At 35.1% G+C, this 27,959-nt stretch overlaps 3 protein-coding genes and 2 long non-coding RNA genes across 7 annotated transcripts; 3 read left to right on the plus strand and 2 right to left on the minus strand.

The window, feature by feature from the left end:
• Window positions 1–474: 474 nt before the first annotated feature.
• On the minus strand, window positions 475–2,740 carry LOC110874967. Its single transcript, XR_002556390.2, has 3 exons — window positions 2,602–2,740; window positions 2,025–2,091; window positions 475–704 (listed from the first exon to the last, which is right to left on the minus strand). It is a non-coding gene; the product is annotated as an uncharacterized LOC110874967 (long non-coding RNA).
• Window positions 2,741–9,247: 6,507 nt separating this feature from the next.
• Window positions 9,248–11,850, plus strand: LOC110879662. Its single transcript, XR_002558866.2, has 3 exons — window positions 9,248–9,720; window positions 10,933–10,999; window positions 11,527–11,850. It is a non-coding gene; the product is annotated as an uncharacterized LOC110879662 (long non-coding RNA).
• Window positions 11,851–14,375: 2,525 nt separating this feature from the next.
• LOC110879663 (rho GTPase-activating protein gacHH) lies at window positions 14,376–17,975 on the plus strand. 2 transcript variants are annotated; one of them, XM_022128174.2, is made up of 11 exons: window positions 14,376–14,703; window positions 14,945–15,094; window positions 15,169–15,336; window positions 15,427–15,579; window positions 15,667–15,819; window positions 15,911–16,075; window positions 16,153–16,525; window positions 16,629–16,779; window positions 17,084–17,180; window positions 17,371–17,478; window positions 17,612–17,975. In XM_022128174.2, the coding sequence occupies exons 1-10, from the start codon at window positions 14,547–14,549 to the stop codon at window positions 17,439–17,441; spliced, it is 1,638 nt and encodes a 545-aa protein (XP_021983866.1). In that variant the 5' UTR covers window positions 14,376–14,546; the 3' UTR covers window positions 17,442–17,478; window positions 17,612–17,975. The 2 variants fall into 2 exon arrangements, with proteins under 2 accessions (XP_021983866.1, XP_021983867.1); XM_022128175.2 differs by having other exon boundaries at window positions 17,087–17,180.
• Window positions 17,976–18,155: 180 nt separating this feature from the next.
• LOC110879665 (protein SPIRAL1-like 2) lies at window positions 18,156–20,329 on the minus strand. Of its 2 annotated transcripts, none has more exons than XM_022128177.2 (3): window positions 20,177–20,329; window positions 18,515–18,789; window positions 18,156–18,424 (listed from the first exon to the last, which is right to left on the minus strand). In XM_022128177.2, exons 2-3 carry the CDS (start codon window positions 18,779–18,781, stop codon window positions 18,344–18,346), a joined length of 348 nt encoding a protein of 115 aa, XP_021983869.1. In that variant the 5' UTR covers window positions 18,782–18,789; window positions 20,177–20,329; the 3' UTR covers window positions 18,156–18,343. The 2 variants fall into 2 exon arrangements, with proteins under 2 accessions (XP_021983869.1, XP_035833777.1); XM_035977884.1 differs by having other exon boundaries at window positions 18,515–18,785; window positions 20,177–20,268.
• A 3,924-nt stretch (window positions 20,330–24,253) lies between these two features.
• On the plus strand, window positions 24,254–25,032 carry LOC110879666 (psbQ-like protein 3, chloroplastic). The gene has a single exon (XM_022128179.2). It carries the CDS (start codon window positions 24,468–24,470, stop codon window positions 25,008–25,010), a length of 543 nt encoding a protein of 180 aa, XP_021983871.1. The 5' UTR covers window positions 24,254–24,467; the 3' UTR covers window positions 25,011–25,032.
• Window positions 25,033–27,959: the final 2,927 nt, after the last annotated feature.

Genomic DNA, 27,959 nt, shown 5'->3' on the forward strand with positions numbered 1-27,959 from the left:
GTGTGTAGAAAACACCACATTTACTTACATTAAATGGAATAAATTTAAATATCATTAATATTTATTATAACAAACAATAAAAAAATCTCTTCAATAAGTAGTAATAATATGACTCAATTAAATATGGTACCTTGGTAAATGTTTACGGTACTAGGTGAACATTTATGTTTTAAAATTAAAAGTTAGTAGAATAATAACTTGATTGGTTTTAATTTGCCCAATAATTATATTACCACTATACTTACATCTTTTATATTTACAATAAACAGATAAAATAAGTTTCCGTTATAAGGTTCTTAGATTATATGAAGTTAAGAAATGATAATAACAAATTAAAGATTAATTCAAATTGATTTTGAAATCGGCCATAAATAAACATATTTCAAAATTCAAAATTTAAAAACTATACACAACTGAATATGGTGTTTGTAACACCCGTCTCATATAATTAAGATTTTTATATAAAAGTACGCATTTTTATACCAAATGCATCATTTGCATAAACTTAGTTATGATATTAAGCTTACATGGTTATAGTATTCTAGTTAACTATCTAACTAGTTAAAACATTTAAAATGCTAATTTAGGTGTTTACAAAATGAACATTGTCTAAAACAAAATTAAATTAACGCGGAAGCTTCAAAATTTTGTGTTCGGTTCTTGAATTCTTGCTTGATCACCATCCGGAATAACACCAACTACACCTAATGTCAAAACCAACATAATAGTTAGTTTTGACAACATTGGAACAAGTATAATCAAGTTCTACTATAAAACAAATGAAAACAAACAAAATTTTCCGGAACTGAGTCTCTCGCGCCACGCGAGAGACTTCATTAAATTCTTCACGGGCGCGAGCGGCCCCGCGTGTCGCGCTAGCTCCGTATCGCCCGCCGCATGCTGCGGGGGAGTATGTTTTCCAGCAGCTCCACTCCCTTGACATGCATATCTGCCCAGCTCCAATTTTTACAAAAATAGATTTTTCAAATGGCCATAACTTTTTATCTACAAGTCCGTATGAGGCGATTCTTTTTCCTACGGGTTTGTAATAAAAATACGCATCAATTTATCCTATTTTCCACATATGAAACCTGAATTATAAACGAATAGTTTATAATTTTTTGTTTCATTTATTCGACCCATTTGTTTTATACTTTGCAAAACATGTTAATCATTCATTTTTTTTACTTCTAAGTGTACATACCCATTCCCCGGGCTCGTGAACTTCAGCGTATTACTACTATTCCATGGTTTTACGCTTTCATATCTCTCAATTATAGTGTGACGTTCACGTCACTTTAATATTACCAATTTACCCTTGTTTTGACCCGTTTGGTCATCTAATGGAAACCTCCATTCTTATCATCATGCTAACTTATTCCAACAAACATTTTGACTCAATGCCATGCCTAATGAACTTCTTCATTTCGGCATTATACCAATTTCACTATTAAAATAATTTAAGTTAACTAACTATATTCAGTATACAAACATAATGTAACGGAACCAAGTTACATACTTGCATAATTCGTCGTCATTGATTTTCTAACCACAATTACCCATTCCCGGGCTTGTCCATCTTAGCATATCACTTCCATTCCATTCCATGGTTTATGCTTTTATAACTCAAATTTAACGAGTGACGTTCAAGTCACTTCGATCACTACCATTTCGACCATTATTTTCACCCGTTCTTTATCTAGTGAGTTACATCACTTTATTTACATTCCAAACATGAATAATTAAACAATGTTATCAATAAACATATCTAACCAACAATTTATTTTGACCCGTTTGGTTTGTCGAGTGAATTCCATCACTTCTTAAACTTACCAAACGATTACAATTTCACTATTTCAACATCATACATATTCCAACTATTTGTTTTGACCCGTTTTGGTTTGTCGAGTGAATTTCATCACTTCATAGATTTACCAAACGCTTACAATTTCACTATATCAACATTTAGCATAATTACGACTAAGCTTGTCTACACAATTATAAACAAAAGACAAGTCGCTTACCTTTAGAGCGTTCCCTTCAAGCGTGTATCGTCACTGGCTTGTCCGCTTGACGACCCGGTTTCCTTGCCTAAAGAGTTCAATTCACAAACCGTTTTAGAACCCTTTTCATAAGTCTTAACGCATAATTTTCCATATAAATCAAACATGCGTTTTTGTCTGATTTTCAACATTTATTTTTCACTTAGGCATTTTAACGAACACCTAACGGGTATAATTTTACATATTTAAAATCAAGTTCGTAACTTGTTATTTTTGCTAAATATAAACATACATTTTAATTCCATTATGTCAAGCATGCATACTATAATCTGAATCATCCCATAGAAATCAAGTAACACTACTTTTGGTAGTCATAATTCTTGTGTTCATCCTATTTCTACAAAACCCATTTTACCTATAAATGGATTATCATGAACTTCAAAATTTTTACACAAATTCAGCAAGTTATTGACTAGGATTTACTCCTAGACATGTTTTCATTACCAATTTCATCTAAAATCAATTAATCAAGCTCAGATTTCGATTTCACAAATCATCAAGAATTTGAGATGGAACTAAATGATGTAATTTAGCATACCTTATGATCCCTTCACCGAGGTGATCACGAATTCGTGCTTGGATTTCGTTTTGGGTTAGATTTACCCCTTCAATTTGTTGATTTTATGCTTGTTAGGGTTTGAGCTAGAGAGCTTCTTGGCTCCTGTGATTATGTCGACCAGAACACACACTCAAGGTGTGTGTTTTGGTGTTTGGAGTTTTATTAAATTAAAACTTGTTTCAAAATTGTACCCTTTGGTCCCTATACTTTCCAAGTTGCATAGAGTGTTATACTAACCAATTTCTTTATTACTACAAGACAACTAACTAACTAGGTTATTTATTCCAAGTTAGTTTATTTTGTTTATTACTAACATTAAATTTTTAAATATAAAAATTTGTATTTTCAGGGTGTTACAGTGTTGTTAACTGGTGATTCGGTTTAGTTAATAAAATTTAATACACAGTTTTGGAATAAGACTGCAAATAACTTATTTTAGGATTCTATTTAAGTTTTAAATATAAATTTCAAACGGTATAAATGTAAATCATTATAAGTATAATAACTTGATTGGTATTTATTAATTTTTTAATTAAATTACCTCCTTAATTAGATCTTATAGATCTAAAATTAGTCAAAGTAGGTAGAGGATCTTGTACATTAATCGAAAAGTGTGAGAAGAGTGAGAAATATTGTGGTGATGACATGTGTCCTCAATCTAAATTAATTCAAAACGGTAAACAAGTAATTTTTTTATTGATTTAATTAATTGATAACCTTCCATAACCGCCACCCATAATTATAGGAATATGAATTAAGAATTAATCTACGAATTTGTGTCATCTCGTTCAGAACTGTATAGTGTTATATATTTTTATACAGTGTTATATAGTGTTACATAGTGTTTTATGGTGTTATATAGTGTTTTTTGGTGTTATATAGTGTTATATGGTGTTATATGGTATTATATGGTGTTATATAGTGTTATTTAGAGTTATATAGTGTTATATTCGTCTAATAGCATGTCTATGATAGATGTATAGTGTTATATATTATTATATAGTGTTATATGGTGTTATATGGTGTTACAAAGTGTTATACGGTGTTATATGGTGTTATATAGTGTTATATGATGGATGTATAGTGTTATATATTTCTTGTAGCGGTTACATATTTCTGGATTTTTTAGAATGTCCGAGTTTTAAAATAAGTTTAAAATTGGATCGCTAGAATTTAGGAGTGAATCGCTAGAATTTAGGAGAGGTTACCTAATTTGAAACATATACAAAGACACTATTAACTCTACAATTTTCAAATCAGTCCAAATAATTAAAACACAATTTATAATTTGGTCCCTATTGATCAATTTAAAATAAGTTTAAAACACTTCTCACACTTTTGAATTAATGTACATTATCCCTATAAGTTGGTGTTATAAGTTTCTTAAATTATGAAGTTAATAAATGATAATTGAAAGTAATTTAATCAGCCATAGAGCAGAAACATCATGGTTCACCATTTGCCCCACATTTGGTGTTGGAAAGTCATCGTCTATTCCCACTCTTGCTTAGTTCTGTTAAGACTTTAGAATCATGATAAAAATTTAGACATAAGGTAAACTTCACCCAACCCATAGTTCTGTTTAAACTTTAGAAGCATTATAAAAATTTAGACATAAGGTAAACTTCACCCAACCCATCCTATCCTAAAAGCTTACCCAACATATGTTGGGCATTTGGGCCTCTATCCACCCAATTCTTAATTTTGTAAAATTGAATTTTTGTATTCACATCTCATTACTAATATCAACTCAATCCTTATATTTTAAGAACAAAATTTTAATCCTTATATTTTAAGAACAAAAGTTGGGGTTTAACCTAATTTAACTATTTAAGAGTCAAACCTATCTTTCAATATAAGGATAAAAATTTAGAACTAGTTTTCGTTCTTCATATTTTTTGTGAGTGTTGATAAATGATATAAAAAGATACGAAGTAAGATAGTAATAAAGTTTTAGGAGTTTTCTACTTAGGTTAGTTATAAAAAAAAATTTGTTCAATTAAGATCATTCAAGTTGATTTTGATTTTTTTAATCCTATATATTTTACCTGAAAACCATATCACTAATCTTACAACACCTTAAAAGCTCATAAAAATAAAATAAATAAAAAAATAAAAAATAACATTGAACGAAATGCATATGTAAAATCGTTGAACCAAACACACCCGTTACAACGTGTTAATGCGAAGAAGTTAGATCAAACGTAAAACATAGAAAGGAATTACTACGTAGGTCTAGAACCTGCGCGTTGTGACGACCTTGTCAAACAATGAAAAATAGAGTGTTGTGACGTGTCTGTCAAAGGGGGAAAAATAGACAAAAAAAAAACTTTGAACCTCACACGCACATTGCGGCGTGTTAACTCGCAAAATTTATAACGAAACGAAAAACTTGTGAAAGATGAAAATATTGGGGGACCAAAGTTGAAAATAAAAAAGTGTTCGAAGTTAAATTACAAAAGATGAAAAAGTTTAGGTTAAAAGTAAAAAAAATCAAAAGGGTAAAAATACAAAAGATTAAAACCTTTTGGTTAGAAGTGAAAAATTTTTAAAAAAAATTGAAAACCCCCCACACATGGGGTACAATACCGTCGGGGTACAATACCGTCGGGGTACAATACCGTCAAGCACCAAAACGTAGTATGGAAATGTTTTGCTATATTTATATACTATCAATTTGAAGCAATTGTATGCATGTTTGGTTGTAAGTTGTGCTTAAGTGGTTGTACCTTAATCAAATATTGGTTGTAAGTTGTGCTTAAGTGATTGTACCTTAATCAAATAATGGTTTCATTACCTTACCAAATTCAATCTGGTTTGTATGCATGTATGATTGTAAATTGTGCTTAAATGGTTGTATCCTAATCAAATACTGGTTTCATTATCTTACCATATTCAATGGGTTTGATCCATTCAAAGTTGTGTTGTTTTATTTGTAAATTATTATTATTTACAATAATCTAATTAATTTAGCCAAAATCTTGTATAAATATAATTTGCAACATACTGATGCAATGGTTGTTGTAATGTATGCATTATGGTTTGTACAGCGGTAATGATATATATCATATATAGATTACGATGAACCTGTCAAACGGGAAAAAATAGACGCGGGTTCATCGGAACGCGCGAGTCCTAGATCAACTTAGTTGTTTTATTCTATGTTTTACGTTTCGGTTTAATTTCATCACATTAACACCGCAACTTCAGTGTCAGTGGTCGTTGACAGTAGTGTGACATCAGTGCTCGCCCCCGCTTCAACGAGGGGGTGCTTAATACTAGTTTTACTTATTTATTTTCATTGTAATAACTTTCTTGTTTTGTAATTTTTCAATTTTTCTTTGCAACTTTTTAATCCATGTTGGCATTTTTTAATTCATGCTATTATATAACAATAAAAAAAATAAAAAATATCATACAGATTAGTTACATGATATTTGAGTAAAATATATATGATTTGAAGCATCAAAGTAATTTGAGTGACCTGATTAAAACAAAACATGTAATGAGTGACCTAATTAAAACAATTATGAAATTTGTTTATTATTTTACAACGTTATTCCTTTAACTAAAAAGCTTGATCCCAAGCTTCACTTATCAAGTTGTACTAGATCCGTTAGCCAAAACGAGCATACTATTTATATAATTGTGATTTAATCTATTAAATATATCTTTATGTAGAAACTTATGATAAATAATAATAAGAGTAAAATGCACGGATGGTCCCTGTGGTTTGGTGAAATTTCACCTTTAGTCCCCAACTTTTCAGAATTACACTCTTAGTCCCTGTGTTTTGACAAGTTGTTACTCGGATAGTCCCTAAAGCGGATGAAGGTTAGTCGGATAGTCCCTGTGGTTTGACAAGTTGTTACTCGGATAGTCCCTGTGGTTTGACAAGTTGTTACTCGGATAGTCCTTGTCATTTCACACCCACTTAACTAGAAAAACTAACCTACATTAGCTTTGGGGACTATCCGAGTAACAACTTGTCAAACCACAGGGACTAAGAGTGTAATTTTGAAAAGTTGGGGACTAAAGGTGAAATTTCACCAAACCACAGGGACTATCTGTGTATTTTACTCTAATAATAAAATTTTATAATTATACATACATTATAAGAAAATGATAATGTAAATGTATATAAATAAATATATGCATTGTTATCGAGTAATAAACAAATCGAATTCTAACTATGTTAGATTTTGAAATCTACTCATGACCAAACTCAAGCTTTCAAAAGTAGAACTCAAAGTGAACCAAACTCAAGCCTTGTTAGATTATACAAGCTGAGCTTGACTCATTTACACACCTAGTTTTGCAAGTAATTATATCGTGAAATAATTTGTTAATCGATTATCCTTTTCAACTTTCACCAAACAAAATAAAAGTAAATACTTTAAGTCCATCTCCAAGGAAGAGGCTTTTGAGTTTCGAGCGCCCTAACGTGGTGTTGAGAGGCTCATTGGATCACTTTCCTTTCTTACAGTTTCACTTTTCGTTCTCTCACAAGCGATTAGATCTCGCGGGTAGTATTTCCGAATTCCCGATTCTCCAACTTTTTCTCGAGCGTCTGTTCGACGTGGACGTTTTTTGGATGGAACTTTTAGGATGGACTCAATTCACACTAAATGGGGTCAGGGTGCCCCCCCCCCCCCTGAAAAACCACGTGTTGATCGTGATGAATGTGACACACCGGCATAAGCGGTTGTTTCATGGCGGTGATGTTTATGGCCATGATGTACATCACGGTCGTGGAAACCAAATTCAAATGGTCATATGACAGTTAGAACCTAAAATAGTTTATACCCCATTAAATATCTAACCTTCTTCCATTTTCCAAACATACTCGCTCCACAATTTTTCTCTCAACTTGTATAAATCTTCGACAACTTTTATCATAACTTTTAAAAATACCAATGGAGGGTCCAAGCATGTTTCCACTCGACTCATCTAGTTCATCTGACTCAACGGGTTTCACTCTTGGTTTTTTTTTTTTTTTTTTTTTTTTTTTTTTTTTTTTTGCAATGGTTTGCCAAGTTGTGGAACTTGAAGACACAGGACACTCAAAGAAAAAACAAATTGTGCGTTGTGATCAGGTAGCACCTAATAAATAATTATTTCATTGAAAACCTAAAGTACACTGTTGAGACGTTAAGAGCGAGGTCCCGTTTATCGAAAGATATATTTTTAAAGATTGTGGGAGATATCGAAGCTCAATTTAAATGGTTTCAAGAAGGCTACGATGGTAGGGGGAAAAAGTTTCATGGTGCTATAAAAATGCACATCCCGATTAGCCAACTTGCAAATGGTAACATTCATGATGGATATGATGAATATTTAGTTATTTCTTCTCGGACTTCAAGTGAGTCTCTTGAAATTTTTCTACAATGCAATTATTAAGTTATACGGTACATAGTTTCTACAAAGACTGACTGGACACGACATAAAACGTTTGTATGTCGCACCTGAAGCCAGATGACACATTACAGGGATGCTTGATAGCATTGACTGTGCGCATATCGTTTGGAGAAGTTGTCTGACGAGTTTGCGAAACCCGTTTTATAAGAGGTGATAAGAAAAGCCGACGTTCATGCACGAAATGGTTGCGTTGAATGATTTTTGGATTAGGCATGCATACTTTGGTGTTCCCTGTTCAAACAACGAAATTAACGTTCTACATCAGTTATGGTTATTCAATAACAAAATATAAGGAACTACTCGTGCGTGCCCGCTTGTGGTTAACAGGAGACATTATACACAACTTCTATCTTGTTAATGACATTTACCTGACATGGTATGTTTTTGTAAAAGCTTATTCGTATCCGATCGACGCCAAAGAGAAGTTGTTCAGGAAGTAACAAAAATCGGCGAGAAATGACGTTGAGTGAGCGTTTGGTGTTTTGAAAGGCAAATGAGGTGTAATTAATCGACCGAGGCATGTAATAAAACAAACGAAAATAAAGAGTGTGGTGTACGCATGCATCAATATTGCACAATATGATCATAAATGATAGGGACACACAATATCTCCAGACTATGTTAACAAGGATATTCTTTTGGAATTGCAGGTTGAAAACACCCATTTTCGACTACGTTGTAATCTAACGGAACACGTTGGTGGTTTAGATATCTAATTTCTCGATTCTGACGAAGATTAAAATTTTGTTTTTAGCCTTTAAATTTAAGTAATTTTTTTTGTTGTAGGTTGTATTATTATTATTATTATTATTATTATTATTATTATTATTATTATTATTAATTTGAAGTCTCCATGAATAGTGTTTCTAATTTGAATTTATTTAATAATAAACAATTATAAAGCACGATATAGATTGTAAACGTAAAAAGATAAATTCATCATAATTCCATGAATACAATAATTTTAAAATAATTAATGTAATATGATTTATAAATATTTAGTTGTTCTATATACATTAAAATCAGTCTCATATTTTTTTATTGTATCGGTTTTGATAATTATTATAAAATTCATCTCCGATAATAAAACCGATATCTATACCGATACCATGATGAACCGAACCAATATCATCCGAACATTATCCTATATATTAATAAACGAACGTTATGAACAGTAAAAACTGTAAAAAAGTTACTTTTACTTTTGCTATTTATCTTTATCTTCATCCTCACTCCCCAGTAATCATCAATTTCTGATTGCACATGTACGAGACAGAAGGGGAAAGACATGGGATAGGGAAGACGGCGATGATAGCGAATTTGGTTACAAAGCGATGATGATGATGATGGAGATGGCTACAATAAGGTTCAGTGGTTAGCGGCGGCGGCGGCGGTTAGGGTTCCGCCATGAAACATGGTATCGGCGGTGTTTTCTTTACCAGAATCGCTATCGGGTGGGCAAAGTTCCAACACAAGAGGCTGAGAAAGCTAGGTCGGTGGCCTCACTGGCGGCGATGCGGGTGTCTCTCCGTCGCCTATCCCCGGTTATTATGCCCCGAGGTTTAACCTAGGGTTCCGCCGGCTATGCTTCTTCTCCGGTAATTATCAGTCGATGGTTGTGGGGTTTTTACGCCGGACTTCGGCGTGATTCTTCTTTGCCTTCAACATGATAGTGATCAGGTAATGTAGTTTTGATTACTTGATTCGGAATTTAAGAAGGGTGTATTTTTTGTGCTTTTACTTTTTTCTATGTCTATCATTTAGGTTTTTTCTTATCGATTATGACACGAATGGTGATTGGGGAACTCAACTGTTTTAGGCCGTAATGATTTGTTTACTTGAATCATGGCTGTTTTTCTCTTTTTGTGTTTTTCTTTTCATCATATATTTACTACTACGAAACTCATGGATCATCTAATTAGGTCTATCGATTTTAACTTTGAAGCACTAGGCAATTGTATTTTCTAATTAGATTAAACTATCTGGCCCTTTTATCCCCAGTACTAAATAGCTTAAAAGAAAGTTTTGATCAAGCCTTACAAAGAGACGATGTGAAGGCAATAGTTGTTATAGTTAATTTAAATATTTCTCTTTGTTTCTGGTAGCCGATTATATTGGCTATTGTAGATGACTTAGTTTAGTCGTCGATTTGTTCACAACTTTGAGGATGACAGTTTCTTAACTCACTTTATGATTTTCAATTTTCTGGCCGTTTGAGACTTTATGTTTTTTGGGAATTTTAAATCGGTGAAGATGAGAATAGTCTCATCTGAGATGTTCGTTGCTTGGTGTGCGGATGATAAACAGAACAAGCGCAACAGGTTCTCTACACCTTCATTTGTACTTTTGTTAGCGCCAGCTCGAAGACTGGGTAATCAACACCTTGACTTATCCAAATTCGATTACTGAACCCGGCCCTAACCCACCCGAAACCTGAGTAAAAAGAGAATTAACTTAGATCATAATGTTTTGGTCTCTACTACCCTACATCATGTGATGGGTAATAAAATATTTCTGATCTGTCGACAGAGTTACTAATGACTTGAAATGTTGTCTGTGTGTGCTTTTCTTTAAAAAATGAATATAGATGATCCTACATTGCTATAGTGTGCTTAAAAACGTCCTTCAGTTTGACTTGAATTGGGCATATGCCACTGTGTTCGCAACTTTCTGTAGTGCACTTGAACCAGATTTATTAGCCATAGTATTTTTTTGCTAATGTCTCATACCAAATTTTATCATAAGTGTGTCTTACTATGCCCTATTGTTTTTGTGTATGTGTTATTGTTTCTTGGTGCACTAAACTTCAACTGTTTGCTCTTGATAACTAAGAATACATGTCTACACAAGTAGTGCCAATTTATAATAAACCTTTGAGAAGACTACTTGCAGGCTAATTGCATGTGAGGGGACACGAACCGAGCAACCTGTACGTGACCTGGAATCATTTAAGTTGAAGGTATTATCCAATTAACTTGAAATATGTTAGCCTAATTTAACATGCTAATTCTGTTATTTACTACTACAATAAACTAAACAACTAGCATGTGGTCGAAATTATATGAGTTTGAATGTATTAGCGAGTTAATTTAAAGCACATCAGGTTAATTTAGTTTTGCTTATAACGTCTCTCATCACTTGATTATGTGATACGCCATACTTGCAGTTTGGTTTACGTGGCCGATGACTTTTGTTTACTGCTGTAAAGAAGATTAAAAAAAAGATTGTTTCACAATCTAACTTTGGTTCTTTTGTTAGCAAAAATTCGCTGATCATGGACCTTTTTGTCTAGAATTGTGCAGCAAGTATATTGTATAAAATTGAAAACCAAATATTTGGAAATTTTTGTATACCACCAAACAAACACAAGTCCTGATCAGAATTCATATTATTATAACATACGCTCAAATTGAAATACAATGCCCATACACAATGATTTTATCTTAGCCTGATACTCACTGGTAATAAATTTCAAATCTGCAACAGGTATTGCATTAATGCAGCCATCACTGAAGGCACCCCAGATGTCAACGTTGTTCTTTCCGATGAAGCGATGAATGGTTTTGCAATCTCTACTATAGATATGAGTCAAATGTACTTTAGGGACTTCCCTATTATTAATATCAATGGGGCCAAATGTTTTTATCTTAACTAGAACCGGGTATGTTTGCTCCTTTTAAAATTGTTTTCCTCATGTCCTTGATGGCATAGCAATTAAACGAGTTAAGCTTTTTTCAACGAGCACAGGCCAACATGGTCTTTGTTTGTATTTTTGAAAAGTTCAAATATTCTGATTGCTAAAGTTTAGTATGTATTTGTATTTGACTTCTGTCACCAAAAGTTGGTCTAGATTAATAAGAGATTTTCACCAGGTACAAATTTACCCACAATCCCCTGAAAAGGTAGCAGTTTCAAAACAAAGTTTTTAGCCTCAGGGTATATATTTAGTTAACGACTTTGATACAACTCAGGGTATAGATTTTGGTTAAGACCGGACAGTATCCCGCCGCACACGCTGGCAGAAGATTACTCGATTGGTTGTAAAGAGGGACTCCATGAATGGCACTGAAAATGACTCAATTTCGGAAGAAGTGTCAAATATGACAAAGCAAAAGGTTAGTGTTGCTAGGAAGCATATTGAGAACCATTACAAGGAGCCAATAAAGAGTTCGCAAGAGAGGAGAGAAAGGTAGTCTTTACGAAATTATGTAGTTTTATTGTTAAATCATTGACAAAAAACATGAAGCGCGGCGCAACGCGCGCGAGGAAAACTCCTAGTTAATTCAAATTCAAAGTGGTGATGAATAGTAAATATATTTTTTAAATAGAATTTTTAAACTTTTCAATTATATTTTATTTACCATGTAATTTGATTATTTTAGTAAATTGCATTCTATGTTTATTTTTTCTTCAAATTCGCGATAGAAATTTTTTTTGTTAATAACGTATATTGTGTCGTATTATACCAAACCGAACTGAAACTGTTTTTTCTTCAACATTGTGATATAAATTTCATTGAAGACGGCTATCGTGCCACACCGATCGGTAATCGACCGAACAATATATGTATTAGTACCGTATTTATATATGTTGTTTTTGTTTTCAAAAAACTAACACCATGTCAGTACCGTACCCTAACGAACAACATCGATACCGGTATCTGTATTCATTTTTATTGTTTCTTGTTTCGATAATTTTCATTTATACAAATCTATATGCGACCATAAACGAATATCAGTATGAGTACCTGACGATTTGAACTGATCGATACCATTCGAACAACATCGGTGTCAGTACCAGTGTTCGTTTTTATCGTTTTCGATCGATGTAAAACACGTATTGATTTCTATACTGAGTGCATGTATCATACCAGTAGTGTAACGAACCAAACTGACATTGATCGAATGCCTGCGATAAAGTGGCCCGCAACGCGCGGGCATATAACCTAGTTATTATTATTATTATTATTATTATAGTGTTAGTTTTTAGTTTGTTTTTTGGGTAAATTACACTTTTCGTCCTTTATGTTTATATCAGATTGCAATGGATAATCTTTAACTTTAATAATTACAGTCATAGTCCTTTATTTGGAAAACTCAGTACACCCTAGGTCCTTTGACATTAACTTGGTTAAGTTTTCAAGTTAACTTTGATCACATAAGGGTAATATAGTCTTTTTACCTATTTATATAAAATTATTATAATAAATGAAAAAAAAAATTTTAAAAACAAATCTCACTCACTTTCTCTCTCTTCCCCATCTCTCTTCCACCATCACCATCATCTACCACCACCCACCACCATGTCCCGCCACCACCAACCCATATCAGCACCCGCCCACCACCAACCCACCATAATTATCTTTCAATTCTATAAAACCTGCTCATTATCAAAGTAAATTATTTTTGACTTTTCAAAACCCGCATCCCAAGGACCAATCTCTCTCTGTCTTTCTCTCAAATTCCTGATGATAAACAACTTTTTTTTTTTGAAACGTAAGATGGTAAACAACTAATCAGAAACAAATATGTTGATGGTGAAATGATCTGAAAATCTGTGATGAAAAATTGATAGAGAAGAATGGGTTTTCAGTTGTTTTTATGTGAGAGATGACGGTTCCGACCAACGATTCCGACCACCACCGATGTGACCATGACCAACGATTCCGACCACCACCACTATGACAGTGCTAGATCTAGCCATCTAGGGTTTTTGGGAGAGAGATGACGGTTAATAGTTAAAACCCTGCCATCTGAACTCGGATTTGGAGGTAGTGGTCGAAAATGAAAGAGAGACTTTGTATGTGTGTGCGTTTAGAGAGAGAGGTCGGCCATTAGTGATGGTGGCCAATGGTCAGTGATGGTTGAGGGTGGCCTGCGGCCATGGTTTATTGTTCTTGGTTGAGGATGGTCGTTGGTCAGTGATTGTTTAGATGTGGTGGCAGATGGTGGTGGGTTTATTGGGGAAGAATTGTTGGGGAAGAAAGGGTTTAGATCTGGTAGGTGTTTAAGTATATATGTATTTTAAGTTTTTGTTTTTTATTAAACTATTTTTAATTAAATCAGTAAAAAGACTAAATTACCCTTATGTAATATGATTTAACTAAAAATTTTAATTGGGTTAGTATCAAAGGACCTAGGGTGTACAAAGTTTTCTAAATAAAGGATTGTGACTGTAATTATTGAAGTTAAAGGTCATCCATTGCAACCTAATATAAACATAAAGGACGAAAAGTGTAATTTATCCTTGTTTTTTTTTTTTTATCAAAAAAAAAAAAAAAGAAAAAGTTTAGTGAGTGAGTGGTCTAATAAGACAAATTATTTGGTTAACACGACACTTGTAGTCTCCCCTGCATGAACACGATCTCACTTCTCCCATATCCGACCAAATAACCTAACCTAAACCCCCAAAATCCAAATCACCACATATTCAAACACATCACTCCCACTTCAACCGCCAAGAGCAACCCTCGTCATTACCCTAATTTTCTACCACATTTTTCCAAGATGATGAGGTGGGAGAAATTGGACACACACAACGGAGGCCCCGGCAAGAGATGGGGCCACACCTGCAACGCCGTTCGCGGTGGTCAACTCCTCTACATCTTCGGTGGTTACAGTCAACATAACACCCAGACCAATAAGGTTCACGTTTACGACACCAGTAGGTTACTTTTCATTTCCCCCCTTTTCATATTTATTGTTTCTTGTCTGATTTGTTGCAGTAAATAATAATAATAATAATAAATCACATTTAGTAAACACATATTTATATGTTGCTAAAGTGAATTGTTTTTGATTCTTTGGTTCATTTTTATATGTTCAATTGTGTATATAATTGATTCAGGAGCTTATATAATTAATTGCTTATTAGTTATTATGCTTATTGAATTGTGTTTGTTAAGCTGCAAGAACTTGGAGTGAACCCGATATGCAAGGTACACTGCCTGTGCCTCGAGATAGCCACAGCTGCACGACGGTTGGTGATAAGTTGTTTGTATTCGGGGGCACCGATGGGAACATATCGCTCAAAGATTTGCATGTTTTGGACACCTGTGAGTTGTGCTAGCCTTCTACATTAGCACCTGTGTAATGTCGAATTAATAAAATAATTATGTGATATTTTCAGCCACGAATACATGGATGACGCCGTGTGTAAGAGGGGAGGGTCCAGAAGCTCGGGAAGGACACAGTGCTGCGGTTGTTGGGAAAAGACTCTTTATATTTGGGGGGTGCGGGAAATCTTCTGATACTCCTGTTGAAGAGTATTTTGATGATTTATACATATTGAATACAGGTGAGTGTTCGCCGTTTGTGTATCTTTTCACTTTACATGATATCGGCATTGCATTGTAGTGTAAAATGACATTTTTATCCATTTTTTCAGAGACAATGGTATGGAAACGAGTGGCAACAACGGGAATTCCACCAGCCAAGCGTAACAGTCATACTTGTGTTTCATGGAAAAACAAGATTATTGTAATTGGCGGGGAAGATACCCAGAACTATTATATGTCCGATGTTCAGATGCTTGATACAGGTCTCAAGTTTGACTTTGTTGACCAAGACTTATAATTGACCTGAATTTACCTAATAATATCTACTTTCTTCTTCCTCTTCTTCGTAGATACGCTTACCTGGACAAAGTTGATAACCAATGGCGAGCTATTGCCACCTAGAGCTGGTCATACAACCGTTGCATTGGGCAAGAACTTGCTTGTGTTTGGAGGTTTTACTGACGCTGAAGATCTTTATGATGACTTGTATATGTTTGATCTTGGTAATCTACTGAGTATTTGTATTTAGTTTAACATGATACTAAAAGCACTACCTTTATGTGTTCAATCTTAATCTTATCAATTATTGTGCAGAAACGTTTAGATGGACCAAGGTTATTACTTTAGGAGTGGGCCCATCTGCCAGATTTTCTATGGCAGGAAGCACTTTGCATCCGCAGCATGGAGGCGTTCTTATATTCATGGGCGGCTGCAATAAGAGTCTCGAGGCACTTGATGACATGTTCTACCTACACACAGGTTTTATTAACTTTGTGCGTGTGTCGTATATGCATGTATATTAATATATAGTAAATAGTGTGGATTTTACTTTTTAGGGCTTGTAATTGAAAATGAGCGAGATGAAAGAAAACCGGAGAAGTTATCTTTAAGGAAGCAGTTGAGATTAAAAAGTCAAGAACAGCAAACTTTGAATCCTGCGTGTGAGAGTCCAGTGTTCGGCATGGAGACAAGTTTTAATGATAGTAAACGACCAATGACCGTGCCAACTCATACTCAAGTTCCGGACAGAATGAATATTTATTTAAATAATAATCATAATGCAAATGGGAAGAGAACATTTCATGCAAAGGTCACAAAAAGCATCACAAATTGCTATACAATTGAGACGGTTATAGATGGGAAGCCTCTGCGTGGAGTTCTATTCTCTAACAACTTCGGCTCCAAAAAGTCAGCTGATGATTTAAGAAGGTCAATTTTTCTAATATAAACTGAATAAACTTATATCTGATAACTTAATTCACTTTATGAATATTAAATCAAGTTGGATTTGTGCTTTATAAATAAATAATAGGAAAAGAGTTGCAGTTGACAGTGGGAAAAAGGATTTTGAGCAACTTATGGCAGATACCACAAGAAGTTCTGAACAGCAGACTCCAGGTGCCACCTCAGCTGCTTCAGATATGAAGACTCCAGCAGCTTCTAATGTGTCTCCATTACATGAGGTGGACATTTTTATTATTGTATATTTTAGGTCTTTGTTAATGAAATGTTAGGGTTATCTAAAGTGATGGTAATGCATATTATAAGTTCTAAGACATGATGTTTTATATATATATAGAGGCACATTAATTTCAGAACCAATATTATGTTGAGAACTGCATAAGCAACTTGTACATAGTAATTCAATGAAATGAGTAAAATTGAAAAAAAAAGGTTTATTTCTCTCCCGCTCTTTCTTTGATTTTTTATATGCTATTGGTTGTGTGAGTGTTTGACAAATTTTGATGTTTTTATATGCTATTGTAGCAGGTTTCAGTAGATAAAAAGTCGTCTATGGAATTTAACAAGATGAATACATCAGCTGCAGCAGCCGAAGACACTGCCAATTCATTTCATAACCATGGTAATCGTTATACCTTTGTACAAATTTATAGCTCCTTTCGTTATGCCCCTTTATTGTTTCTTTTTTAGTTACGCGTCATAATGTTCATACATTACATTTCAGAAGGGAGCTTGAGATGTTTTCTCGTGCTATGCTCATACATATGGTCTAATCTGCACATGATTGATGTGTTTTTTTTTTGTGGTTGCAGAAGGTCAATATCAACCCTTGACTACTGAAGAACATGGTCTACAAGGGACTCCTCTGACACAGCAAGTATGATTCTGTATCCGGAATTGATCAAGCCATGTTTTATAAGGTTAGTTGAGACTCAAAAACAAGCACAGGTATCCAGCAACCAATCGATAATCTCTGGGAAAATCCAGATTAATTTGCATAGTTTTTACCCACCTGAATAAAGTTATGGTTTAACCCAAGTATTTCTTTTGTAGGTTATCATTGAAGTTGCCAACGAGTCATGGTCAGTAAACAAACACCAACTTCTCTAACCCTGTGTGCAGTCTCTATGTTGGGCTTGTCTAGGTTCCTTCATTACTTGAGCTTAATGGCAGCAGTTTATTTGCATTTTTATCTTACCCCCCCCTGATATCGAAACCCATGAGGCGCCATCAGACTAAGCTCACCGCTATACATAAAAAATGTAGACTTTAATTTTCTAGCTAAGTCTTGTCATAGGATCACCTATCAAATTCTTGTTTTTGTTACCGCATCGAACAGTTTGTTGAGCTTGATCGATATTTACATGAAAATCTCTAGCCTCCGAGGCTATGGAATTCCTAAACAGGGGGTCATGAACAGTAATTTCTCAACCCTTAAAGAGTCACCTCGTCTTTAGTAGGATCGGTTTTGCAATTCAAAAGAGGGTTACGGCGCAGCTTGTTGCTCGTTTACATGCCCTTTGTATGTAATTTGTTGTTTTGGCATTTTATAAAGTTAAAAAAAATGAAAGAATATCATATTTTGGTGGAAAGCAAAAATCGTTAACACAATAACTACATTTAAACCAAAGAACACAAGAGGGGATGACTGCAATGGTTTGATAAAATATATTACAAATCTGAAGTCAACAAGTACCAAGAAATGGAAAGTAGAATTTGTTTAAGCCATAACCAGGGTCTACATTGACATCAAACAGCACTTAGCACTTGTTGGAATGCATAGTATCACTTGCTACCATCACCAAACAGGTAGCCCAAAGACGAGCCACCACCTGGTGCTGCATGAACCTTGGTTGAAGGTCGATCCTGCACAGAATCACCACCATGTGTAAATCCACCACATAAAAGAACACATAACATAAAATCATAACCCAACAGCGATAGGATATATCATACCGTGAGGAAGTTGCCAGTGTTTTGGCCCTCAGCTCGGAAATAGTTATTGGTCTGGGTACCTTGGATCCCAGCAGGAATCTGTTTTGTAATATCTGGCTGGGGAACAACGGCTGTAGGCTTAGGAGGTGGTTCACTAGCAGTGGGCTTTGGCGGAGGTGGAGCTGCAGCCGCCACCTCTGCCTTGCCTGTGGTGGGCTTTGGCTCACCACTTCCAAAGAGATAGTCAAGTGAACTCTGTCCCCCACCGCTGCTGACTCCACGCCCCATCACTCTGCCTATCAATTCATCAACAAGATTCAGTTCGCAAACTTTAAAGCACAGTAATTGCTCAAATAAGATAAACGCATAGATCAAACGCAGACCAAAACCTATTTGTTGAAATCTTGCTTTTTCACTAATAGCATAATCTGTTATATAATTTGTTCATCTAATATTACACTTGGAGCACCAACCACAACCTATACAGCATATATAAAGTTGAATACCATCCCTGTGAGGTAGGTATGTGTTTCAAAAACAACCTAACAAGTAGCGGTGTCCAAAAAGCTCGCGGCTCGCTCAGATTTAACTCGGAAAAAGCTTGCTCGATATGGCCGATTTGAAACTGAGGCGAGCCGGCTCGGCAAGAAAGTGAGCGTAGCTCGGCTCGTAACGAGCCAGATTGGCTCGATTTGGCTTAGCTCGGATTATTTTACTTCTAATATATTTTATTTTTATATACATTATAATATATCACAAAAAACTTATTATTATTTACATGTATTTAGAAGTGTAATTTGATATCTATAGCATATTTAGAAGTGTAACTTATATTGTATTTCTTTGTAATTTGAAATTTATTTTGTCTTGTTGAACTTGATTTTGGCTTGATAACTATTAGATTGAGCTTATTTTGGATATGTTCTTTTGAACTATTGAAAAATATTTTAGAATACTAAATTTTGAGAGCTATGTATTAAATTCTATTTTCAAAATCAAGCCAAACCAAGCCGAGCCGAGTCAGCTCAGTTTAAAACCAAGCCGAGCCCGAGTTTAGATTTCCAGCTCGGTTTCAAATCCAAGCCAAGCTGAGCCACCTTGGTTTATAATCGAGCCGAGCCCGAGCTTGCCCTGGCTCGGCTCGGCTTCTGAACATCCCTCTACTAACAACAAAAGAAACTCCAAATTTTACACAAACTTATTTTAATTCATTTTTTACATGTCCCAGAGTGAAAATAAGTGATCAAAACCTAGTTCCACAAGATAATTAGGCCACACCTGGTTCTGCTTAAGTAGCTAAACTTATTTTTCTAATTTTCTTCATAATCAGCTACTTTAGAACAAGATCAGTAGTTTTTAAGCACAAATTAAACTCTACATCCAGATCTTAACAACTTGAGAGCCAACACAGCTACCAAATACTAAAACAATTAACTCCCAGAACAAAAAAGCAACATACACCTTACAAAACGAATTAACCAACAGATAATCGAAATTCAATATCAACATTTGCTCTAAAACTACACAGAATGCCAGATCCGTGTGTATATGTAACCATACATGACTCGAAAAATAAAATGAGTGCTAACAGTTGTATAATACGATTTTGTCTAAAAGGTGAGAGAATAATCTAAAACAATAATCGAACAGCTACAGTGGAGTGTAGAGAGAGAAATCACTGACCTCAGTGCGATTTGGATCAGATCTAGATTCGAAGCCAAGATAGAGGAGAAGAACTGTTGTCGGTGTATATAATATATATTGTGACATACAAAAGGTATAAAACTTGAATTTAAAACCGGATCCTCCGATTATTTGATTTATTCCGGTTTATCGGGTTGTTTTTTATGCCAGATATGAATTATTTAAATCCAGTGAGATGTACTATTTATTAAACAAGGTGTACAATCGTTTATTGCATTGTGTTTTACGTTTTGAGGAATACAGCTGTGAATAATGAGTGTAGTTTTGGTAAGGCTCTGAACTTGGTTTTAACTACACATTCAACTCTCTCGTTTTAAATCAACAAAATTTATTATGTATTGTTTGAAAACGAAATAATAACAAAACTTTACCAGTTTGAGAGTTAAGAGAAAAAGAAAAGTAGATGAAGTTTCTATTTTAAAGAAAAGGAAAAGTAGATGACAATGATCAATACAAAGATTTAAAGAAGTTTTAATTTTAAAATAATTATTATATATTACAGTGAAAGAGTAAATTTGTACTTTTAGTTGGAAAAAGAAAATAAGAACAGTTAACCAAAAAAATCTTTCTGAAGCCTAGTATAAGGCTATAAGGTGTGGAGGAGTCCTATCCTTTAGGATAGGCTTTTACGTCAGTCCTTACGTCATCACTGATGGAGGATGAGCCTCAAGAGATGGCCCAAGGTTGTGGAGGATGAGCACCTCCCCCTTGATTTGTGGCATGTCGACAGCGGCACTAGGTGGAGGGCGACGAGGATACAACGACCCACAGGGGGTGGTGTGGCCTGGCCTGGACGGGGCTCGACGTTCCAAGGTCGTCCCCCATACCGTATGGCCTAATTGATTAAAGTCTAAAAACCATTAAACTCTATTTGATAATTTTTTTAAGTCTGATACATACCGGAAAAAGAAAAATCATAAAGCAATTTGAAATCCTTTTGTTATAAAACTTTTCTAGAGCGACTTGATTTATTATTATTATTATTATTATTATTATTATTATTATTATTATTATTATAAACTTCTTATGCTATCCTTTAATCTTTTGAATCCCTTATGCTATAAATAATATACATTATTAAATCTTTTAATTTAAGTTTTTTCAGTAAGTTACGTTCATTAACTTTAAAACACTGAATACGTGGCTTTGCTAACAACAGAGTTGTATTAAACGTTGAATGTTTTTTTTTTTAATATTTAAGTGTTGCTACCGTGGCGATACCTTAAAAAGCTGTACTGATTCTGACCGAAAAACATCGACACGGATACCACGACGAGCAAAACGGTACCAACTAAATTCCGCCAGCCCGCTGCGAAGCGTGGGTAACCTTGCTAGTTATATTTGTATTTATATTTATATTTATCAGTATAGAGATTCAATTACACAGGTAAGAGTTGGCTAGTCAGGGGTCTATGCAGGGGCAAACTTTCTATTCTGGACAAATAAAATGTTAGTCCTCATCTCATATTCTCTAAGATCCTACAAATAATTTTGTTATTGTTATAGTTTACTAGATACTTTTTTTTGAACGGCGGAAGATTCTACGATTATAGAATAGGGTCAGCATAGCTGTAAAAACCCAACAGAGTAAGTTCTTTATCTTTGATCGTTCTCTTAACCACAAAAACGAACTTTCCATGATTTCTTCCACCGTTTTACTGACTTGAGAATCACGTTTACTAAACTCTAGATCATTCTGTGCCTTCCAAACATGCCACATTGTTGTGAGATATACCATGGTGATAGTTTTCTTCCATTATTTCGATCCATCATATGTATTTACTGCTTCCAAAACCTCCCTGCAGTTGCTGATGTTTTGCACCGTAGGAACTTTTAACCATAACTACACAGACTTCCAAATGCTTCTTGCAACCCGGCATTGTACTAATAAATGGTTTGTTGATTCATTCTCAATCCCGCATCTGGAGCATAGTACCCTTATTTTCACCAAACCTCTTTTTTGGAGCTCTACTTTTGCTGGAATTTTATTCAGCACTGCTCACCAACAAAGGTAATTTACCTTTGGTGGCACCGAACAGTTCCACAAGTTCCACTCCTCATCCTCTTCTCCCATTAATGCCTTACTAATATCCATTCTTTTTCCAGCAACATCGAACCCTCCAGCTGTTTGGTTTTTCCATCTCCATTTATCCTTACCAGGTGTAAAGTTGTACTCCTTTAACTCTTTCATCAAATCCATCAACTGCATCTATTCTAGAGTATTCCTCGACTCACGTTTCCAATCCTATGCCCACACCTTTCGTTTCCCAGCCTATTTATACAGTCCTTCACTGCACATTTTTTGTTATTTGCAACCGCAAACAGCGTGGCATATCTCTCCTTTATTGGTCCCCCTAACCAGTTATCATACCAGAATCTTACATGACTACCCTCTCCTACTTCAGCTACTACTTGTGTTTCCAACGATAAATTCAATAAACCAAATTCTTTTTCAACTCCACCAATATCTTTCCATACACCATTATACCTTTTTTTACTGGTATAAAGTTATGAACTTTCGTACTAGTGTGAATCGACGTCACCACTCTTGCCCACAATGCTAACGGATTTTCTTTCTATGCCCACCACCATTTTGCTAATAGTGCCAGATTCGCATTGCGAATGTTGCCCAGCCCAAATCTTCCAAGTTTCTTTGGCACCACCATTTTTTTCATGAAATCCATCTAACTTTATTTTTACTCCCTCTTTTCCCCACACAAAATCCCGCCTTGTTGTTTCAAGATTGTTTATGATCTTCTTTGGAGCCAAAAAATAAAATATTGGTAATTTGGTAATGCCCCTAAAACCGACTTTGCAAGTACAACCCTACCCGCAAACGACAAACATCAGGCTTTCCATGAGAACAATTTCGAATAAAATCGATCCACTATTGGTTTCCAATGTTTTACCCTTTTGATATTGGCAGAGCTGACCCTGAGAATTCGTGTACCCTGTTTGAGCTCGAAAAAATGTGCCCTTAGGCCTTAACGAAATTGAGTATTGGGCTCACTAAAGGTCTAAACCTAATGCCAATGGGCTAATAACTAATATAAACCATAAAAATAGTTTTGTAAGTGGGTCTGTGTTGGTGTTTGTATGGGTATACACTATTAATTTATTTTTTTACATATACATATCGGAGTTTTTTAGAACAGCGTGCCCCTTTGAAATATCGGACCTTGACCGGTGGTCCTCTCCGCCCACCCTCAAAGCAGGCCATGCATATTGGCTACAATTGGCATTCCACGATATGAACAGGAGTTTACCTACTTTGCAATTTAAGCTCTCCGCCATCCTTTCTACCGTTTCATCCCCCACACCTATTCCAAAAAGATTAGATTTGCTTAAATTTACCTTCAAACCCGAGCATAGGTAGAACCATTGTAGGATACAGTTGAGATTCTTTATATTTCATTCAGACCATGTCCCAAAAAATAACATCATCCGCATAGCACAAGTGCGACGCCATTGGTCCCTCGTTTGGAAGTTGAACTCTCGTAAAGGTTCCATTTTTTATAGCTTTTTGCATAACAAAATTCAATGCTTCAAGGGCTAGCACAAACAAAAAGGATGATAACGGGTCACCTTGACGTAATCCTGGAGACTTTGTTTATAATTAAATGATTTAAGTGTGTACAAAATGTAAAAGACTAAAATGCCCTTGAGTTAACAGAGGTGAATGGACGGGGTTAAGTCAGTTGGACCAAAATGGCAACGATGAAACCTTTTTGAATTCAGATGCGAAAAATGAAATATTTAAACTATACTGGCAAAACAGCCCAAATCACATGAATTAAAATGACATTTAACTCTTATTAGAAAGGGGATTATATAAGATTTGGTCAATGATGCATGTTTCCTAGCATTAAATTATATATGATCTAAGATAGTGTTAGTATCATCAAAACAATATTTGATAGAAGAAATAAACAAGATGTTTTAAACCTTATTATATTTAATAATAAAATATTAAAATGTATATTCCTTCACATTCTACCACATGCAATGTTTTGGCCCATGGTCCCAACAATATAATATACAAACAAAGGTGTCTATATCATCATACATGTAAAGTAGAGCGTCACATTTACATTTCTTTCTCATATACAAACACTCGAATTACTTATGTAATTTTGATTATTAATTTCTTATCAAAATATATTGATATCTTTTCACTGATTACAAATATCACAAATCCTGTCTATCCTCTTCTCTTTTTCCATCACTAACACTCTCAAAGCCATTTATCTTGAAACCGAATCAAACCCACATGAGCGCGGCGAGCACTTATGCGTTGTCATGCTCATACGCAAAATACCCGAATGAAAACCGCAAGAAAGAAACGAAACTGAAGTCCAAACACACTCACATCACAAGAAGAAAAGCATCATCATTATTCCTCCTCATTTGTTCCCCAATTCCATTCCATGCCGAACCCGCAAGCGCAACCGAATCCTCGTTTCTAGACATGTTTAGAATGACGATTCCCGACCAGACGGTGGAAGAAGCGGAGAATGGAATCAGGGAACATGCAATGAGTTTGGTACAAGTGAAAGAGCTATTGGAATTGGAATCATGGAAAGAGGCTCAAAAGGAATTGAGAAAGAGTGCTTCTTTATTGAAACAAGACATATATACCATAATTCAAGCGAAGCCTGGAATGGAAAGAGCTCAACTCCGGAATCTCTATTCCAAACTTTTCAATGGAGTCACTGGATTGGATTATGCAGCAAGGGATAAGGATGTGCCACGTGTCTGGAATTTGTATGAAGAAATTGTTGTTACACTTGATGATATTTTATCTAGAGTTTAGTGATAATTAATTTATAGTTGTTTCAAGTGTGGAAAATTAACATTACTTATTTATTTCCATTTCTGCTTAGTGATAGGCAGCATTAAAAAAAATCTAAACGACAAAAAAGATTAATATGCATATTACTTGAAACGAACTACTTCTAGTTATGAAAGATGCATCATATATGATATAATATATGATATATGGGTGAGGTTCTAAAGTGAATAGTAGTGTATTGTGAACTGAGTGAATAAATCCCAGCCATTGATTTACATTATCAAATCGTAAAGTACACTATTGTATTTTCATCATCAAGTCCTGGCCATTGATTTACACTTGTGTATTTTCATCATCAAATTAAAGGCTAGGATTAGTTCACACAGTTCACTATCAAATAAGTTGTTCACAAATAAACCTAACCCTATGATATATACCCTAAACTTGCTTAAGTGTATCCTTGCATAGACTTACTTGACTAACTAAATTAAGGGTTAATGGATTTAAACACCCCCAACTATGGCCATTTGGCCGATGGCACTCTCAACTTTCACTTTGTCTCAGAGTACTCCCAACTTAACACATCGATTGTCATGGCACCCCGTCATTAAATATTCCCTAACCAGGTTAGTATAATGAGCCTATGTGGCAATTTAATCTGATGTGGCATTTCATACATGGCATACATGCTCATTCACCTTCTTTAAAACCCCCAATCCCTAACAAACTCATTCTCTGTAAATCCTAATCCTAAATCATAACAAAATCAGACGCACCTTGGAGCAAATCCATCATCAACATACGATCAGGTTGATTTCCGTGAAGAACAAGCCCTAATCTTGAATCAAAATGAGCTCCTCTTCTATGTCTTCATCCACAGTATCCAGAAACCCTAAATTGTTTAAGGTTGATTTGGAGGGTAATGTGTACTGCCATCATGATGTTGTAGCAGTTGTTCGAGTTGTTGGACGGAAAAGTGTGCGGCAAGGCCAACAATTTTATGGATGCTCTCATTGGCCGGTATGTTCTACCTTAACTCCAAGTATGTTGCTTGAATTGAAATGATTGATTAACTGCAGTGTTGTTGGCTTTTGCAGAGATCAGACTGCAAGTTCTTCTTAGGCGAGCATGTCTTCGGTGAGTGTTCCAAACGCGTAAATAAATAAATAAATAATTAAATAATTAAATAATTAAATAAGTGGTTAGATTCCAAACGCGTAAATAAATAAATAAATAGACCTCTTGTTTATTTATTTACGTGTTTGGAATCTAACCGCTAAATACTTGAATAATGATCAGAATACATGTATAAGATTTTCGGAGTGTTTTAGCATAAATATTGTTGTTGTATAACTGACGGATCTGGGTTACTACATTCGGAAGTACTGCAGCCATTTGTTAAGCGACAAGGGCTGCGACTTCTTCATTAGTTACAAGTTGTGCATCACGTCGAGGAGGCATTGTCTAAAAAGAACAAAGAAACATGAGAAACGAGTGAGATCGACAATTGGAAAAACAAAAGAGGTATTGAAAACATCGGCAAAACACAAGGAAGGCGATCATTCGTTTGTTACCTCGAACAAACAAACGACACGCAGTGACTAATCAAAGTAAATGGGTCATAATAATGTATCACCGAAGACATGCTCGCCTTCATGTATGTGTCTTTGTGGTAACACACATCAACAAACTCTTCTGCATTTTTATGTAAAAACCCAGCTACTGCACAAACATGTTTACATGGATACCCCCTCAAATCCCATTTCCTACATGTGCATGTTCTATTATCTAGATCAACTGAAACATCATCAAAATCCCTGACTTGAAACACATGGTATGATGAGGGATACACCTCACATCTATATGCAGCCTGTTTTGAAAAATCAAGCTTTTCTTGGATTTTAGGGCATATAACAACATCCCTAGCACTCATTTCTGTTCTTTTAGTAACCAGCCTACTCATGACCTGAATCCTTATGTCCTCTAACATGTGTATAATGTGTTTGGACCTTGCATTGATGATAAAGCCATTAAAAGTTTCAGCCATGTTGTTTACTATAACATCACATTTTGTGTGAGTGTTCAAATAGCACCTGTTGAACCAATTGGGATTTTGCTTCAGTAAGGCCTCTACTGCATCAGGGTTTATGCCCTTCATCTCTTCAATGGCTTGCAAGTAATCAGCTTCACTAGTTGATTTCCAAAATAGCTCCTTCAACTCTTCATCTTTGTATGTCTTGTGCCAGTTAGCATAGATGTGTCTTGCACAGTTTCTATGCTCTGCCTTTGGCCATACCATTGCAACAGCATTCAACAGACCCTGCAAAACCAATACAACAGTGTCACAGATAAGTGATGAATAAGCTAATTATTGGTTAGGGAGATCTACCTTTTGCTGGTCAGATATAAATGTCCATGATTCACCATCATCAGTTACTCCCAAACACTGCCTAAGCTCATCCATAAACCATTCCCAACTCTCATTATTTTCCCCTTCAACTACTGCCCATGCCAAAGGAAACATTTGGTCATTACCATCCCTTCCCACAGCTGTTAACAACATCCCTCCAAGGAATGTTTTAAGAAAACACCCATCTAAGCACAATACCTTCCTGCATCCTGCTAAAAAACCTTTTTTGACTCCATCAAAACAAACAAACAGTCTAAAGAATGTTTCACAAGTGGCCTCTGGATCTAGGTTAATGAAACCTGGTGGAGCAGTTTCTAACCTAAAGGTTGATGATGGATTTGCTTTCTTTAGAACTTCCAGGTAAGAACCAATTTTACTGTAATGATCTCTCATTGAACCATGAAGCTTCTTGTGTGCACTTGATTTAGCCTTGTAAGCTAACCACTTAGTTATAATCACCTTAAACTTCTGTGTAACTGCTGCTTGAATCTCCTTAGCAGACCAATTTGGCTTGGCCTTAAACAAAGGAAGGAACTCATCCCCTAAGAACTTGGCAGTTA

This window comes from Helianthus annuus, chromosome 9 (genome assembly GCF_002127325.2).
Source record: "Helianthus annuus cultivar XRQ/B chromosome 9, HanXRQr2.0-SUNRISE, whole genome shotgun sequence".
NCBI lineage: Eukaryota > Viridiplantae > Streptophyta > Magnoliopsida > Asterales > Asteraceae > Helianthus > Helianthus annuus.